The 19,603-nt window shown below is 31.2% G+C and overlaps 1 protein-coding gene across 1 annotated transcript; it reads right to left on the bottom strand.

The window, feature by feature from the left end:
- Positions 1 to 30: 30 nt before the first annotated feature.
- LOC134710230 (uncharacterized) lies at positions 31 to 17,603 on the bottom strand. The gene is made up of 2 exons (XM_063570497.1): positions 17,423 to 17,603; positions 31 to 588 (listed from the first exon to the last, which is right to left on the bottom strand). Exons 1-2 carry the CDS (start codon positions 17,555 to 17,557, stop codon positions 31 to 33), a joined length of 693 nt encoding a protein of 230 aa, XP_063426567.1. The 5' UTR covers positions 17,558 to 17,603.
- Positions 17,604 to 19,603: the final 2,000 nt, after the last annotated feature.

Raw genomic sequence — 19,603 nt, 5'->3', positions numbered from 1 at the left:
TTGTCAAAGTTTTCAGACATACTTCTATTTTTACATAATATATTGAACAGTAGATGGGCTATTTGGTTTAATTATTGTCTTATATTGGTCCATATTCCGCTGCATCGTCTTTAGCGAGTCCGAATATTCAGAGACAGGATTAGCTATGGCCTTCCTTTCCATATCTTGACAATCTGTGTTAAACGATGAGGACGAGAACCCAGTTCGAGCATGGGGAACTATAACAGGCGAGTTAAGTTGAGCTTCAAATGTCTGTGGTGTTAAATCGTTTGAGTAGGTATCATCTTCAAGTTCTACCCCACATATTGTTCTTTTACTGCAGTAGCCTGTGTCTATTGTAGATGATGTTGATTCTGTCAGCGATATCTCTGACGCGAAAGTTTCAATAGAGCTGGTTGAACTGGAAAGGATTGATGAGGCCGAAAGGTAATGGTCCGATTCTGTTGATTCTGTTTCTTCCTTCCTGGTAAATTGAAATTCAGGGACGACAGTAGAAATGTCTTCATCGTCACATACACTCTCTGTTATCGATGAAATGTCATCTACCGTTTCATCTACACTTCGATCACTGATGCTGCAACTGTCAACCTATTAAACATAATTCATATTAAACGATATATACTGTATACATGTTTAAATCACTTACGATAAGTGATATGTGCTTCGAAACTGAATCTTTTCAAGTTTGAATCATACTTGTTTATAATATATTATACAAATAGTTAAGGTGGTACCTTACACTACAGGGAGATAACTCTGTAAAATCAGCAGAACGTTTTAGTGACGTTGTGTTCATAACAGAATACCAAGCTTCTCAATGATCAAAATAAATATTTGACAAACTGCTATATGGCCCAAGACCACAATTAATGACCCCACTTTTCGTTGTTCACGAATATAGTTCCCTTTAATTATAGTGTATTTTTTCTTTATTTTTTTTCTTTCCCTTTCTCATTCATTTCTTAGCTTTTCTGGGGTGGGAATGAAAGAAGAGAGCTGAAATAAACTTTTGGATGTTTTATTTTAACTGATTTTAATAAGGAAAGAGTGATTAGGCCAGGTGCAAAAAGGTTATATTTACACTTTTCGGAACATCTCTTGACTTACCTATAGGGGTATGGATGTGTATTGGCCAAATTTGTATGATGTAAACATGCAATTTTTCTGAAAATTGCATATGTTTTGGGACTTGAACTGTACATTACTCACACAAAAAATCAGACAAAAAGAACAGTTCAATTTTTTTTAATGCGACAAAACGTTATAAAGAAATGATAGTAGAATTAATTGTGGTCTCGGGCCTAAGAGGTGCATTTCAGCAAATTTTGAATTTATACTTTGACAACTTCTCTGAATGATCTATTGGTATTTATTTGTCAAACTATATGAGAAGAAATGTTTTCCACTTTTATTTGATAGAAATTTGTAAAAAAAGTCACTTTTCAGCTAATATGCCCAAAAAGTAGCTTTTTCACTTTTTTCAATATTTTTGCAAAAGCAGCATTCTTAATTTTTCTCTGACATTTTTTTTCTGATATCTATTTGTGTTTATGGTATTTATTTCATGTGTTTTACTCATTTGTGAACTCTGAACACAAAGAAAGGTGGATAAAAGCATAAAAAGAGTGCAAAATGTGCTGTTTTAATAGTCTAGGTCTAGCGGTCCGTACGAAGCAAGTGAAATATGAAGTTCTATGCACTTAAAAATTGTATTTCTTTAAACAGATTGCACTGAATCTATATCAAAAGCACTTATTACTGGTTGTTTAAACTTGTCTGTTTCACAGAATACCTTTATTTTCTTCTTTTGGATGGCTGGTGGTTAAAATATTGGCATTTTAAGACTGAAATTTCATGCAGGTTTTAAACAGTAAATTGAAAAAACTTTGCATCAGACCATACTGTCTACATATATAGTTAAAAGCAACAGTCTTGTTACATCCAGGCTTCATATTTGATCATATCTTAGCAAGGATTTGGGCAAAAAGAAGCATATTTCCATCTCCAATATCATTTATATGCAATTAAATATGGAAATACAGGGAACGGCCTAAATTGACAACTTGTTATTTTAAGCTTGACATTGCTTAAGACCAAGTAAAACTCATGTGTTATACTATTGGAAACTTATATTTACATGAAAAGAATATTTATGATATGTTAAATGTTTTGTTTTAACTTAACAACTTCAGAAAATTGTTGTAAGTGGAAAATATTACATTTCATATAAGGCCTCGCTTTATTTGAAAACCTCTATTTTTTGGCATAGGCACATATAAAATTAACTTTTGTCAAATTTTGATAAGTCTCATACATTAAGTATGCTATACTTTACTTTGAATAGATAATATCTTATACATTGAGACCTAAAAAAGTGCAATTTGGTGTTTTGGGGGGATTTTGGAAGCCAAAATTTGAAAGTTGAAATTTTTCTATCTATACGTCACAATTCAGCAACCAAAGTTGAGATATAAAAAATGCCACATTTTCTAAAATATAAATCATATGGCTATGAAACTTTGGAAACTGACTCATAAAACACTAAGCTTAAATCATGCCAAGTTTTATTGGAATTGGTCAAGTTTTTGGCCCCTAAGAGGTGCATTTCAGCAAATTTTGAATTTATACTTTGACAACTTCTCTGAATGATCTATTGGTATTTATTTGTCAAACTATATGAGAAGAAATGTTTTCCACTTTTATTTGATAGAAATTTGTAAAAAAAGTCACTTTTCAGCTAATATGCCCAAAAAGTAGCTTTTTCACTTTTTTCAATATTTTTGCAAAAGCAGCATTCTTAATTTTTCTCTGACATTTTTTTTCTGATATCTATTTGTGTTTATGGTATTTATTTCATGTGTTTTACTCATTTGTGAACTCTGAACACAAAGAAAGGTGGATAAAAGCATAAAAAGAGTGCAAAATGTGCTGTTTTAATAGTCTAGGTCTAGCGGTCCGTACGAAGCAAGTGAAATATGAAGTTCTATGCACTTAAAAATTGTATTTCTTTAAACAGATTGCACTGAATCTATATCAAAAGCACTTATTACTGGTTGTTTAAACTTGTCTGTTTCACAGAATACCTTTATTTTCTTCTTTTGGATGGCTGGTGGTTAAAATATTGGCATTTTAAGACTGAAATTTCATGCAGGTTTTAAACAGTAAATTGAAAAAACTTTGCATCAGACCATACTGTCTACATATATAGTTAAAAGCAACAGTCTTGTTACATCCAGGCTTCATATTTGATCATATCTTAGCAAGGATTTGGGCAAAAAGAAGCATATTTCCATCTCCAATATCATTTATATGCAATTAAATATGGAAATACAGGGAACGGCCTAAATTGACAACTTGTTATTTTAAGCTTGACATTGCTTAAGACCAAGTAAAACTCATGTGTTATACTATTGGAAACTTATATTTACATGAAAAGAATATTTATGATATGTTAAATGTTTTGTTTTAACTTAACAACTTCAGAAAATTGTTGTAAGTGGAAAATATTACATTTCATATAAGGCCTCGCTTTATTTGAAAACCTCTATTTTTTGGCATAGGCACATATAAAATTAACTTTTGTCAAATTTTGATAAGTCTCATACATTAAGTATGCTATACTTTACTTTGAATAGATAATATCTTATACATTGAGACCTAAAAAAGTGCAATTTGGTGTTTTGGGGGGATTTTGGAAGCCAAAATTTGAAAGTTGAAATTTTTCTATCTATACGTCACAATTCAGCAACCAAAGTTGAGATATAAAAAATGCCACATTTTCTAAAATATAAATCATATGGCTATGAAACTTTGGAAACTGACTCATAAAACACTAAGCTTAAATCATGCCAAGTTTTATTGGAATTGGTCAAGTTTTTGGCCCCTAAGAGGTGCATTTCAGCAAATTTTGAATTTATACTTTGACAACTTCTCTGAATGATCTATTGGTATTTATTTGTCAAACTATATGAGAAGAAATGTTTTCCACTTTTATTTGATAGAAATTTGTAAAAAAAGTCACTTTTCAGCTAATATGCCCAAAAAGTAGCTTTTTCACTTTTTTCAATATTTTTGCAAAAGCAGCATTCTTAATTTTTCTCTGACATTTTTTTTCTGATATCTATTTGTGTTTATGGTATTTATTTCATGTGTTTTACTCATTTGTGAACTCTGAACACAAAGAAAGGTGGATAAAAGCATAAAAAGAGTGCAAAATGTGCTGTTTTAATAGTCTAGGTCTAGCGGTCCGTACGAAGCAAGTGAAATATGAAGTTCTATGCACTTAAAAATTGTATTTCTTTAAACAGATTGCACTGAATCTATATCAAAAGCACTTATTACTGGTTGTTTAAACTTGTCTGTTTCACAGAATACCTTTATTTTCTTCTTTTGGATGGCTGGTGGTTAAAATATTGGCATTTTAAGACTGAAATTTCATGCAGGTTTTAAACAGTAAATTGAAAAAACTTTGCATCAGACCATACTGTCTACATATATAGTTAAAAGCAACAGTCTTGTTACATCCAGGCTTCATATTTGATCATATCTTAGCAAGGATTTGGGCAAAAAGAAGCATATTTCCATCTCCAATATCATTTATATGCAATTAAATATGGAAATACAGGGAACGGCCTAAATTGACAACTTGTTATTTTAAGCTTGACATTGCTTAAGACCAAGTAAAACTCATGTGTTATACTATTGGAAACTTATATTTACATGAAAAGAATATTTATGATATGTTAAATGTTTTGTTTTAACTTAACAACTTCAGAAAATTGTTGTAAGTGGAAAATATTACATTTCATATAAGGCCTCGCTTTATTTGAAAACCTCTATTTTTTGGCATAGGCACATATAAAATTAACTTTTGTCAAATTTTGATAAGTCTCATACATTAAGTATGCTATACTTTACTTTGAATAGATAATATCTTATACATTGAGACCTAAAAAAGTGCAATTTGGTGTTTTGGGGGGATTTTGGAAGCCAAAATTTGAAAGTTGAAATTTTTCTATCTATACGTCACAATTCAGCAACCAAAGTTGAGATATAAAAAATGCCACATTTTCTAAAATATAAATCATATGGCTATGAAACTTTGGAAACTGACTCATAAAACACTAAGCTTAAATCATGCCAAGTTTTATTGGAATTGGTCAAGTTTTTGGCCCCTAATAGGCCCAAGACCACAATTAATGACCCCACTTTTCGTTGTTCACGAATATAGTTCCCTTTAATTATAGTGTATTTTTTCTTTATTTTTTTTCTTTCCCTTTCTCATTCATTTCTTAGCTTTTCTGGGGTGGGAATGAAAGAAGAGAGCTGAAATAAACTTTTGGATGTTTTATTTTAACTGATTTTAATAAGGAAAGAGTGATTAGGCCAGGTGCAAAAAGGTTATATTTACACTTTTCGGAACATCTCTTGACTTACCTATAGGGGTATGGATGTGTATTGGCCAAATTTGTATGATGTAAACATGCAATTTTTCTGAAAATTGCATATGTTTTGGGACTTGAACTGTACATTACTCACACAAAAAATCAGACAAAAAGAACAGTTCAATTTTTTTTAATGCGACAAAACGTTATAAAGAAATGATAGTAGAATTAATTGTGGTCTCGGGCCTAAGAGGTGCATTTCAGCAAATTTTGAATTTATACTTTGACAACTTCTCTGAATGATCTATTGGTATTTATTTGTCAAACTATATGAGAAGAAATGTTTTCCACTTTTATTTGATAGAAATTTGTAAAAAAAGTCACTTTTCAGCTAATATGCCCAAAAAGTAGCTTTTTCACTTTTTTCAATATTTTTGCAAAAGCAGCATTCTTAATTTTTCTCTGACATTTTTTTTCTGATATCTATTTGTGTTTATGGTATTTATTTCATGTGTTTTACTCATTTGTGAACTCTGAACACAAAGAAAGGTGGATAAAAGCATAAAAAGAGTGCAAAATGTGCTGTTTTAATAGTCTAGGTCTAGCGGTCCGTACGAAGCAAGTGAAATATGAAGTTCTATGCACTTAAAAATTGTATTTCTTTAAACAGATTGCACTGAATCTATATCAAAAGCACTTATTACTGGTTGTTTAAACTTGTCTGTTTCACAGAATACCTTTATTTTCTTCTTTTGGATGGCTGGTGGTTAAAATATTGGCATTTTAAGACTGAAATTTCATGCAGGTTTTAAACAGTAAATTGAAAAAACTTTGCATCAGACCATACTGTCTACATATATAGTTAAAAGCAACAGTCTTGTTACATCCAGGCTTCATATTTGATCATATCTTAGCAAGGATTTGGGCAAAAAGAAGCATATTTCCATCTCCAATATCATTTATATGCAATTAAATATGGAAATACAGGGAACGGCCTAAATTGACAACTTGTTATTTTAAGCTTGACATTGCTTAAGACCAAGTAAAACTCATGTGTTATACTATTGGAAACTTATATTTACATGAAAAGAATATTTATGATATGTTAAATGTTTTGTTTTAACTTAACAACTTCAGAAAATTGTTGTAAGTGGAAAATATTACATTTCATATAAGGCCTCGCTTTATTTGAAAACCTCTATTTTTTGGCATAGGCACATATAAAATTAACTTTTGTCAAATTTTGATAAGTCTCATACATTAAGTATGCTATACTTTACTTTGAATAGATAATATCTTATACATTGAGACCTAAAAAAGTGCAATTTGGTGTTTTGGGGGGATTTTGGAAGCCAAAATTTGAAAGTTGAAATTTTTCTATCTATACGTCACAATTCAGCAACCAAAGTTGAGATATAAAAAATGCCACATTTTCTAAAATATAAATCATATGGCTATGAAACTTTGGAAACTGACTCATAAAACACTAAGCTTAAATCATGCCAAGTTTTATTGGAATTGGTCAAGTTTTTGGCCCCTAAGAGGTGCATTTCAGCAAATTTTGAATTTATACTTTGACAACTTCTCTGAATGATCTATTGGTATTTATTTGTCAAACTATATGAGAAGAAATGTTTTCCACTTTTATTTGATAGAAATTTGTAAAAAAAGTCACTTTTCAGCTAATATGCCCAAAAAGTAGCTTTTTCACTTTTTTCAATATTTTTGCAAAAGCAGCATTCTTAATTTTTCTCTGACATTTTTTTTCTGATATCTATTTGTGTTTATGGTATTTATTTCATGTGTTTTACTCATTTGTGAACTCTGAACACAAAGAAAGGTGGATAAAAGCATAAAAAGAGTGCAAAATGTGCTGTTTTAATAGTCTAGGTCTAGCGGTCCGTACGAAGCAAGTGAAATATGAAGTTCTATGCACTTAAAAATTGTATTTCTTTAAACAGATTGCACTGAATCTATATCAAAAGCACTTATTACTGGTTGTTTAAACTTGTCTGTTTCACAGAATACCTTTATTTTCTTCTTTTGGATGGCTGGTGGTTAAAATATTGGCATTTTAAGACTGAAATTTCATGCAGGTTTTAAACAGTAAATTGAAAAAACTTTGCATCAGACCATACTGTCTACATATATAGTTAAAAGCAACAGTCTTGTTACATCCAGGCTTCATATTTGATCATATCTTAGCAAGGATTTGGGCAAAAAGAAGCATATTTCCATCTCCAATATCATTTATATGCAATTAAATATGGAAATACAGGGAACGGCCTAAATTGACAACTTGTTATTTTAAGCTTGACATTGCTTAAGACCAAGTAAAACTCATGTGTTATACTATTGGAAACTTATATTTACATGAAAAGAATATTTATGATATGTTAAATGTTTTGTTTTAACTTAACAACTTCAGAAAATTGTTGTAAGTGGAAAATATTACATTTCATATAAGGCCTCGCTTTATTTGAAAACCTCTATTTTTTGGCATAGGCACATATAAAATTAACTTTTGTCAAATTTTGATAAGTCTCATACATTAAGTATGCTATACTTTACTTTGAATAGATAATATCTTATACATTGAGACCTAAAAAAGTGCAATTTGGTGTTTTGGGGGGATTTTGGAAGCCAAAATTTGAAAGTTGAAATTTTTCTATCTATACGTCACAATTCAGCAACCAAAGTTGAGATATAAAAAATGCCACATTTTCTAAAATATAAATCATATGGCTATGAAACTTTGGAAACTGACTCATAAAACACTAAGCTTAAATCATGCCAAGTTTTATTGGAATTGGTCAAGTTTTTGGCCCCTAAGAGGTGCATTTCAGCAAATTTTGAATTTATACTTTGACAACTTCTCTGAATGATCTATTGGTATTTATTTGTCAAACTATATGAGAAGAAATGTTTTCCACTTTTATTTGATAGAAATTTGTAAAAAAAGTCACTTTTCAGCTAATATGCCCAAAAAGTAGCTTTTTCACTTTTTTCAATATTTTTGCAAAAGCAGCATTCTTAATTTTTCTCTGACATTTTTTTTCTGATATCTATTTGTGTTTATGGTATTTATTTCATGTGTTTTACTCATTTGTGAACTCTGAACACAAAGAAAGGTGGATAAAAGCATAAAAAGAGTGCAAAATGTGCTGTTTTAATAGTCTAGGTCTAGCGGTCCGTACGAAGCAAGTGAAATATGAAGTTCTATGCACTTAAAAATTGTATTTCTTTAAACAGATTGCACTGAATCTATATCAAAAGCACTTATTACTGGTTGTTTAAACTTGTCTGTTTCACAGAATACCTTTATTTTCTTCTTTTGGATGGCTGGTGGTTAAAATATTGGCATTTTAAGACTGAAATTTCATGCAGGTTTTAAACAGTAAATTGAAAAAACTTTGCATCAGACCATACTGTCTACATATATAGTTAAAAGCAACAGTCTTGTTACATCCAGGCTTCATATTTGATCATATCTTAGCAAGGATTTGGGCAAAAAGAAGCATATTTCCATCTCCAATATCATTTATATGCAATTAAATATGGAAATACAGGGAACGGCCTAAATTGACAACTTGTTATTTTAAGCTTGACATTGCTTAAGACCAAGTAAAACTCATGTGTTATACTATTGGAAACTTATATTTACATGAAAAGAATATTTATGATATGTTAAATGTTTTGTTTTAACTTAACAACTTCAGAAAATTGTTGTAAGTGGAAAATATTACATTTCATATAAGGCCTCGCTTTATTTGAAAACCTCTATTTTTTGGCATAGGCACATATAAAATTAACTTTTGTCAAATTTTGATAAGTCTCATACATTAAGTATGCTATACTTTACTTTGAATAGATAATATCTTATACATTGAGACCTAAAAAAGTGCAATTTGGTGTTTTGGGGGGATTTTGGAAGCCAAAATTTGAAAGTTGAAATTTTTCTATCTATACGTCACAATTCAGCAACCAAAGTTGAGATATAAAAAATGCCACATTTTCTAAAATATAAATCATATGGCTATGAAACTTTGGAAACTGACTCATAAAACACTAAGCTTAAATCATGCCAAGTTTTATTGGAATTGGTCAAGTTTTTGGCCCCTAAGAGGTGCATTTCAGCAAATTTTGAATTTATACTTTGACAACTTCTCTGAATGATCTATTGGTATTTATTTGTCAAACTATATGAGAAGAAATGTTTTCCACTTTTATTTGATAGAAATTTGTAAAAAAAGTCACTTTTCAGCTAATATGCCCAAAAAGTAGCTTTTTCACTTTTTTCAATATTTTTGCAAAAGCAGCATTCTTAATTTTTCTCTGACATTTTTTTTCTGATATCTATTTGTGTTTATGGTATTTATTTCATGTGTTTTACTCATTTGTGAACTCTGAACACAAAGAAAGGTGGATAAAAGCATAAAAAGAGTGCAAAATGTGCTGTTTTAATAGTCTAGGTCTAGCGGTCCGTACGAAGCAAGTGAAATATGAAGTTCTATGCACTTAAAAATTGTATTTCTTTAAACAGATTGCACTGAATCTATATCAAAAGCACTTATTACTGGTTGTTTAAACTTGTCTGTTTCACAGAATACCTTTATTTTCTTCTTTTGGATGGCTGGTGGTTAAAATATTGGCATTTTAAGACTGAAATTTCATGCAGGTTTTAAACAGTAAATTGAAAAAACTTTGCATCAGACCATACTGTCTACATATATAGTTAAAAGCAACAGTCTTGTTACATCCAGGCTTCATATTTGATCATATCTTAGCAAGGATTTGGGCAAAAAGAAGCATATTTCCATCTCCAATATCATTTATATGCAATTAAATATGGAAATACAGGGAACGGCCTAAATTGACAACTTGTTATTTTAAGCTTGACATTGCTTAAGACCAAGTAAAACTCATGTGTTATACTATTGGAAACTTATATTTACATGAAAAGAATATTTATGATATGTTAAATGTTTTGTTTTAACTTAACAACTTCAGAAAATTGTTGTAAGTGGAAAATATTACATTTCATATAAGGCCTCGCTTTATTTGAAAACCTCTATTTTTTGGCATAGGCACATATAAAATTAACTTTTGTCAAATTTTGATAAGTCTCATACATTAAGTATGCTATACTTTACTTTGAATAGATAATATCTTATACATTGAGACCTAAAAAAGTGCAATTTGGTGTTTTGGGGGGATTTTGGAAGCCAAAATTTGAAAGTTGAAATTTTTCTATCTATACGTCACAATTCAGCAACCAAAGTTGAGATATAAAAAATGCCACATTTTCTAAAATATAAATCATATGGCTATGAAACTTTGGAAACTGACTCATAAAACACTAAGCTTAAATCATGCCAAGTTTTATTGGAATTGGTCAAGTTTTTGGCCCCTAAGAGGTGCATTTCAGCAAATTTTGAATTTATACTTTGACAACTTCTCTGAATGATCTATTGGTATTTATTTGTCAAACTATATGAGAAGAAATGTTTTCCACTTTTATTTGATAGAAATTTGTAAAAAAAGTCACTTTTCAGCTAATATGCCCAAAAAGTAGCTTTTTCACTTTTTTCAATATTTTTGCAAAAGCAGCATTCTTAATTTTTCTCTGACATTTTTTTTCTGATATCTATTTGTGTTTATGGTATTTATTTCATGTGTTTTACTCATTTGTGAACTCTGAACACAAAGAAAGGTGGATAAAAGCATAAAAAGAGTGCAAAATGTGCTGTTTTAATAGTCTAGGTCTAGCGGTCCGTACGAAGCAAGTGAAATATGAAGTTCTATGCACTTAAAAATTGTATTTCTTTAAACAGATTGCACTGAATCTATATCAAAAGCACTTATTACTGGTTGTTTAAACTTGTCTGTTTCACAGAATACCTTTATTTTCTTCTTTTGGATGGCTGGTGGTTAAAATATTGGCATTTTAAGACTGAAATTTCATGCAGGTTTTAAACAGTAAATTGAAAAAACTTTGCATCAGACCATACTGTCTACATATATAGTTAAAAGCAACAGTCTTGTTACATCCAGGCTTCATATTTGATCATATCTTAGCAAGGATTTGGGCAAAAAGAAGCATATTTCCATCTCCAATATCATTTATATGCAATTAAATATGGAAATACAGGGAACGGCCTAAATTGACAACTTGTTATTTTAAGCTTGACATTGCTTAAGACCAAGTAAAACTCATGTGTTATACTATTGGAAACTTATATTTACATGAAAAGAATATTTATGATATGTTAAATGTTTTGTTTTAACTTAACAACTTCAGAAAATTGTTGTAAGTGGAAAATATTACATTTCATATAAGGCCTCGCTTTATTTGAAAACCTCTATTTTTTGGCATAGGCACATATAAAATTAACTTTTGTCAAATTTTGATAAGTCTCATACATTAAGTATGCTATACTTTACTTTGAATAGATAATATCTTATACATTGAGACCTAAAAAAGTGCAATTTGGTGTTTTGGGGGGATTTTGGAAGCCAAAATTTGAAAGTTGAAATTTTTCTATCTATACGTCACAATTCAGCAACCAAAGTTGAGATATAAAAAATGCCACATTTTCTAAAATATAAATCATATGGCTATGAAACTTTGGAAACTGACTCATAAAACACTAAGCTTAAATCATGCCAAGTTTTATTGGAATTGGTCAAGTTTTTGGCCCCTAAGAGGTGCATTTCAGCAAATTTTGAATTTATACTTTGACAACTTCTCTGAATGATCTATTGGTATTTATTTGTCAAACTATATGAGAAGAAATGTTTTCCACTTTTATTTGATAGAAATTTGTAAAAAAAGTCACTTTTCAGCTAATATGCCCAAAAAGTAGCTTTTTCACTTTTTTCAATATTTTTGCAAAAGCAGCATTCTTAATTTTTCTCTGACATTTTTTTTCTGATATCTATTTGTGTTTATGGTATTTATTTCATGTGTTTTACTCATTTGTGAACTCTGAACACAAAGAAAGGTGGATAAAAGCATAAAAAGAGTGCAAAATGTGCTGTTTTAATAGTCTAGGTCTAGCGGTCCGTACGAAGCAAGTGAAATATGAAGTTCTATGCACTTAAAAATTGTATTTCTTTAAACAGATTGCACTGAATCTATATCAAAAGCACTTATTACTGGTTGTTTAAACTTGTCTGTTTCACAGAATACCTTTATTTTCTTCTTTTGGATGGCTGGTGGTTAAAATATTGGCATTTTAAGACTGAAATTTCATGCAGGTTTTAAACAGTAAATTGAAAAAACTTTGCATCAGACCATACTGTCTACATATATAGTTAAAAGCAACAGTCTTGTTACATCCAGGCTTCATATTTGATCATATCTTAGCAAGGATTTGGGCAAAAAGAAGCATATTTCCATCTCCAATATCATTTATATGCAATTAAATATGGAAATACAGGGAACGGCCTAAATTGACAACTTGTTATTTTAAGCTTGACATTGCTTAAGACCAAGTAAAACTCATGTGTTATACTATTGGAAACTTATATTTACATGAAAAGAATATTTATGATATGTTAAATGTTTTGTTTTAACTTAACAACTTCAGAAAATTGTTGTAAGTGGAAAATATTACATTTCATATAAGGCCTCGCTTTATTTGAAAACCTCTATTTTTTGGCATAGGCACATATAAAATTAACTTTTGTCAAATTTTGATAAGTCTCATACATTAAGTATGCTATACTTTACTTTGAATAGATAATATCTTATACATTGAGACCTAAAAAAGTGCAATTTGGTGTTTTGGGGGGATTTTGGAAGCCAAAATTTGAAAGTTGAAATTTTTCTATCTATACGTCACAATTCAGCAACCAAAGTTGAGATATAAAAAATGCCACATTTTCTAAAATATAAATCATATGGCTATGAAACTTTGGAAACTGACTCATAAAACACTAAGCTTAAATCATGCCAAGTTTTATTGGAATTGGTCAAGTTTTTGGCCCCTAATAGGCCCAAGACCACAATTAATGACCCCACTTTTCGTTGTTCACGAATATAGTTCCCTTTAATTATAGTGTATTTTTTCTTTATTTTTTTTCTTTCCCTTTCTCATTCATTTCTTAGCTTTTCTGGGGTGGGAATGAAAGAAGAGAGCTGAAATAAACTTTTGGATGTTTTATTTTAACTGATTTTAATAAGGAAAGAGTGATTAGGCCAGGTGCAAAAAGGTTATATTTACACTTTTCGGAACATCTCTTGACTTACCTATAGGGGTATGGATGTGTATTGGCCAAATTTGTATGATGTAAACATGCAATTTTTCTGAAAATTGCATATGTTTTGGGACTTGAACTGTACATTACTCACACAAAAAATCAGACAAAAAGAACAGTTCAATTTTTTTTAATGCGACAAAACGTTATAAAGAAATGATAGTAGAATTAATTGTGGTCTCGGGCCTAAGAGGTGCATTTCAGCAAATTTTGAATTTATACTTTGACAACTTCTCTGAATGATCTATTGGTATTTATTTGTCAAACTATATGAGAAGAAATGTTTTCCACTTTTATTTGATAGAAATTTGTAAAAAAAGTCACTTTTCAGCTAATATGCCCAAAAAGTAGCTTTTTCACTTTTTTCAATATTTTTGCAAAAGCAGCATTCTTAATTTTTCTCTGACATTTTTTTTCTGATATCTATTTGTGTTTATGGTATTTATTTCATGTGTTTTACTCATTTGTGAACTCTGAACACAAAGAAAGGTGGATAAAAGCATAAAAAGAGTGCAAAATGTGCTGTTTTAATAGTCTAGGTCTAGCGGTCCGTACGAAGCAAGTGAAATATGAAGTTCTATGCACTTAAAAATTGTATTTCTTTAAACAGATTGCACTGAATCTATATCAAAAGCACTTATTACTGGTTGTTTAAACTTGTCTGTTTCACAGAATACCTTTATTTTCTTCTTTTGGATGGCTGGTGGTTAAAATATTGGCATTTTAAGACTGAAATTTCATGCAGGTTTTAAACAGTAAATTGAAAAAACTTTGCATCAGACCATACTGTCTACATATATAGTTAAAAGCAACAGTCTTGTTACATCCAGGCTTCATATTTGATCATATCTTAGCAAGGATTTGGGCAAAAAGAAGCATATTTCCATCTCCAATATCATTTATATGCAATTAAATATGGAAATACAGGGAACGGCCTAAATTGACAACTTGTTATTTTAAGCTTGACATTGCTTAAGACCAAGTAAAACTCATGTGTTATACTATTGGAAACTTATATTTACATGAAAAGAATATTTATGATATGTTAAATGTTTTGTTTTAACTTAACAACTTCAGAAAATTGTTGTAAGTGGAAAATATTACATTTCATATAAGGCCTCGCTTTATTTGAAAACCTCTATTTTTTGGCATAGGCACATATAAAATTAACTTTTGTCAAATTTTGATAAGTCTCATACATTAAGTATGCTATACTTTACTTTGAATAGATAATATCTTATACATTGAGACCTAAAAAAGTGCAATTTGGTGTTTTGGGGGGATTTTGGAAGCCAAAATTTGAAAGTTGAAATTTTTCTATCTATACGTCACAATTCAGCAACCAAAGTTGAGATATAAAAAATGCCACATTTTCTAAAATATAAATCATATGGCTATGAAACTTTGGAAACTGACTCATAAAACACTAAGCTTAAATCATGCCAAGTTTTATTGGAATTGGTCAAGTTTTTGGCCCCTAATAGGCCCAAGACCACAATTAATGACCCCACTTTTCGTTGTTCACGAATATAGTTCCCTTTAATTATAGTGTATTTTTTCTTTATTTTTTTTCTTTCCCTTTCTCATTCATTTCTTAGCTTTTCTGGGGTGGGAATGAAAGAAGAGAGCTGAAATAAACTTTTGGATGTTTTATTTTAACTGATTTTAATAAGGAAAGAGTGATTAGGCCAGGTGCAAAAAGGTTATATTTACACTTTTCGGAACATCTCTTGACTTACCTATAGGGGTATGGATGTGTATTGGCCAAATTTGTATGATGTAAACATGCAATTTTTCTGAAAATTGCATATGTTTTGGGACTTGAACTGTACATTACTCACACAAAAAATCAGACAAAAAGAACAGTTCAATTTTTTTTAATGCGACAAAACGTTATAAAGAAATGATAGTAGAATTAATTGTGGTCTCGGGCCATATAACCAGTGTATTTTTTCTGATAAAACGGCTGGTTCAAATTTTTTGAAATTAGTATATTTTTGTCAAAGGGTCAAAGTAAATAGTTTGACAAAATTTTATGAAAATTAAACGAGCCATATTAATTTTAGTGAAAGTGTTTGGTACCACCTTAATTTACCAATTATGTAGTTTGCCCCCCCCCTAATTTTAGATTAGTTTGAAAAGGGATACATCCAACCGGTACTTTGAGAGCCTTTTTAAGCAAGCGCCATGATGTATAGTTTGAGATCTGACTTTGATAACATAGAATTTCAAACAGTCGACTTCAGAACAGTTTATGTAGATCTAAACATGCTCTTTTGATAAGGTTTGTAAATAAACGCATATTAAAAATGTTTACACTCTTTTGAGATTAGGAAACCTACTCTTCGACTTTCGTTGGTATGCAATAGAATAAGAAATCGAAAATATCAAAAATACCAATTTCATCTCTTTATCTCTTAAATTCATTTAAAACTCTTTTCTTCTCGTGACTATTGTAATTAATGAGCTTCATTGTCGACGTTCTATCATGGTAGGCTGTCCTGAGGATGTTTTTTTGTAATGTGTTTTTGTCTTTTTCACTAAACATAAAAACTCTATTTGTCCATAGTTATTGCAGCAGTGAACATGTATACAAATAACATAGACACGAATCTCGTTGAAAACCGTGAGAGAAAATGCGACGATTTTTCTAAAAATACACATATAAGTTGCATTTCTGTAAATATTGACAATGCTATTTCCCATAGGAACTCATTTTACGGCTTAAACTGTACTACTTTTACTATGAAGTTTTGAAAAATCTTATCGTAGAATTGAAAGTTCATATGCACCACATTTTTTTTTCAAAGATCAAAATATAGGGCTGTGCGGCATATTTTCAACGTTTACATTCCATGAACTTCTCAGAGTTTTAAATAACACTTATTTTCGTAACTACCCCTACCTCGAATGAAAGGTTATCGTAAACAATATGCACATTTACTGGTATCATTCTCAAGTTATGTCTCTGTGAGATGGAACACAGAGAGCATAACTGGGAACCAGTATGTAAACAAAATTAATTTTCTATGAATATTCAAGATCTCCCCAAAAGAGGTGTGTTTTGAGAAACAGTTGTATTTACATTACAAAGAGAAACCTAGTTATAAAACTGTTATTTTGAATATTAGGAAAGGTTCTTGGTTTTTTTTGGTAAGGGAGCTACCATTTGATTTTTATGGGGGGGGGGGGGGGGGGGGGGGGGGGCTAGGATGAAATTTGAAAGAAATAGGCAGGACAGGAGTTTTTGAGTAAAAAAAAAAGGCAGGATGAGACACTTGCAAAAAAAAAAAAGTCAGGACGACGATTTAGGTAAAAAAAGTCAGGATAAACCTTAAAGAAAAGGCAGGAACGGACAGAGTGAAAAACAAAAAGGCAGGACAGAGATAACAGCTAAAAAAAAATCATCCTAGCCCCCCCCCCCCCCCCCCCATAAAAATCAAATGATAGCTCCCTAATGTCAATTAAAACCTAAATTTGAATTGGCATACTCTAAATTCTCTCTTATAAATATTAGATGCAATTTTAAACCAAAACGCAGGATGTAATTATATGTTACACAAGGCTTTGCAAGGCTCATCCATGCAGTATTTTCGGAATGGGTCATATGCCAGTTTTTAAGGAATCGAAAACCAAAACTGAACTAATAGAAACAATGATTATACAGTGTTTAATCTCATCATGTTACAACGGATAAACTGAACACATAGAGATAGAGAAGTTGTCATTATTTAGAAGGTAGAAATAGCGAAAAAAAATCTCGGAATGACAATTACCTTATTGTCTGTTTCGTCGGACTTCCGTTTTCGACCCCAGTTATAAATATAGACCGTCACTCCTACAACTGCTGCTGATAAAAGACATATAGTAAGGTATTTAATGATCCGTCCATTTTTCACATCAGACTCCATTTGTTGATCGCGTCTGGAAATAATTTCGCGGAATGACGTGACGTCATTATAGAAGTGAAATTCGCGGCTTACGCAGGACAGCAGTTTGGCAAACTAAATACATCTTTCTTTCTTATTTCGAAATTAGCCTGGCTTGAAATGGATTATAACCAATTTAGTTTAAAAGGTTGACTACTGTGCAAGTTTTCCGTCAGATCAAGATAATTGAGTACTTAAGCTGGTTTTTCCATTCCTTTGTCGCTTTTGAGAGCGCACGAAATAAAAAAAATATTTGAACCTTAAAGTGGAGTCAAACACCAACGAAAAAATAGGCACTTAGTAGACGAATTATCTTAAGCTGTAAGTGAGATGTATCGAGAGAAATGAAAGAGATAGAGAGCTAAGAGAGCTTCGTTGGTTAAGATATAGCGGAAAGAGCAACAGTATTGTGATCCAGTTGAGCTACAGCGCTAGTGAGTCTGTTGAGCTAGGAGCTACAGAGCTAGTGAGCAAGTAGATCTTGCTATATAATTGAGTCAGTGATCTATACATTGAGTCAGTTGCTATATAATTTAGACATATAGAGTCAGTAAGCCAGTTGGGCTGAAAATTAATTGAGCTGGAGGAGCTTAATGAGAGAGAGAGAGTTAGACAGGGATTATAAATAAGAAGAATATATATAAATACAAGTCTCGGATCTCGAGAATCAACTCGGGTACGGACCCCAGACACGTTACAATTTTTTGTTTCATCAAAAAGAATGGCCAACGTAGATACAAGTATCTTGTCTTAAGGAGGGGTAAGTCCTACTTTGTAAATGATAACTCTAAGTCAAACAAAAAATTCTCTGAAACTGACATTATAAAGATGCTTGATTTGTTGAATGATAACATATTTGTTACGTTCAGAAAAACGTGTGTTTTACAAAAGACTGTCAGCATTCCAATGGGAACCAATTGTGCCCCTCTTCTTGCCGGCTTGTGTTTTTATTATCATGTGGCTTACTTTATACAGTAACTTCTTAGGAAGAAAGATAAGAAGTTAGCAATATCTTTTAACTCTACATTCCGCTATAAAGAGGATGTTTTTTCACTAAATAATTCAAAATTTGGTGACCATGTTGAACGCATCTATCCCATCGAACTAGAGATTAAGTATACAACAGATATAATTAAGTCGGCCTCATATCTTGACTTCCATCTAGAAATTTATAATGAGAGTCGATTGAAAACAAAACTTTAGGACAAAAGAGACGATTTCAGCTCTCCAATTGTGTACTTTCCATTTTTAAGTAGCAACATTCTAGCAGCACCTGCATACGGGTATATATATCCCAATTGATACGATATTCCCGTGCTTGCATTTCCTATCATGATTTGCTTGATAGAGGGTTGCTACTCACAAGGAAAGTATTTAACCAAGAGTTCTAAATGGTGAAGTTGAAATAATCCCTTCGTAAATTTACGGACGCCATCACGAGTCGGTTGACCGTTATGGAATGACCGTTTCACAAAAGATATTTGATATGTTCCTCACGTCGTAACTACAATCCCTTCCCTTTCATGAATGTGACCTACCGAATTAGACTATTTACCAGACTTATTATGACATGAGCAACACGACGGGTGCAATATGTGGAGCAGGATCTGCTTACCCTTTTGGAGCACCTGAGATCTTCCCTGGTTTTGGTGGGGTTCGTGTTGCTTATTATTAAGTTTTCTATGTTGTGTCATGTGTACTTTTATTTGTCTTTTATATACAGTCCGCCAAAAGTTAAGCATCAGCGAAATATAACTGGCAATATTTTTTTAACTATTGCAAAAAAAATATTAATGTTTGGTGTTATGAATTACCTTTAACACACACTTAGAAAATTCATTATAACTAAAAAGATTGAACTCCAATAAACCAGTCAAGCAACCTTTTATCAAAGATCATCTGTGCGTTTACAAAAACACTGTTTCTACAGGTGGTCGTGTTAGTGTTCGTACATAGGTCCGTCGACTTCATAGAGGCAAACGAAGAGCAAGTCGTGGTGTATAGAGACCTGTACCTTCAAGCAGGCAC

This window comes from Mytilus trossulus, chromosome 3 (genome assembly GCF_036588685.1).
Source record: "Mytilus trossulus isolate FHL-02 chromosome 3, PNRI_Mtr1.1.1.hap1, whole genome shotgun sequence".
NCBI classification, from domain to species: Eukaryota; Metazoa; Mollusca; class Bivalvia; order Mytilida; family Mytilidae; genus Mytilus; species Mytilus trossulus.
The sequence above is the reverse complement of the archived record's forward strand: the minus strand, read 5'-3'. Positions and strand labels throughout refer to the sequence as shown.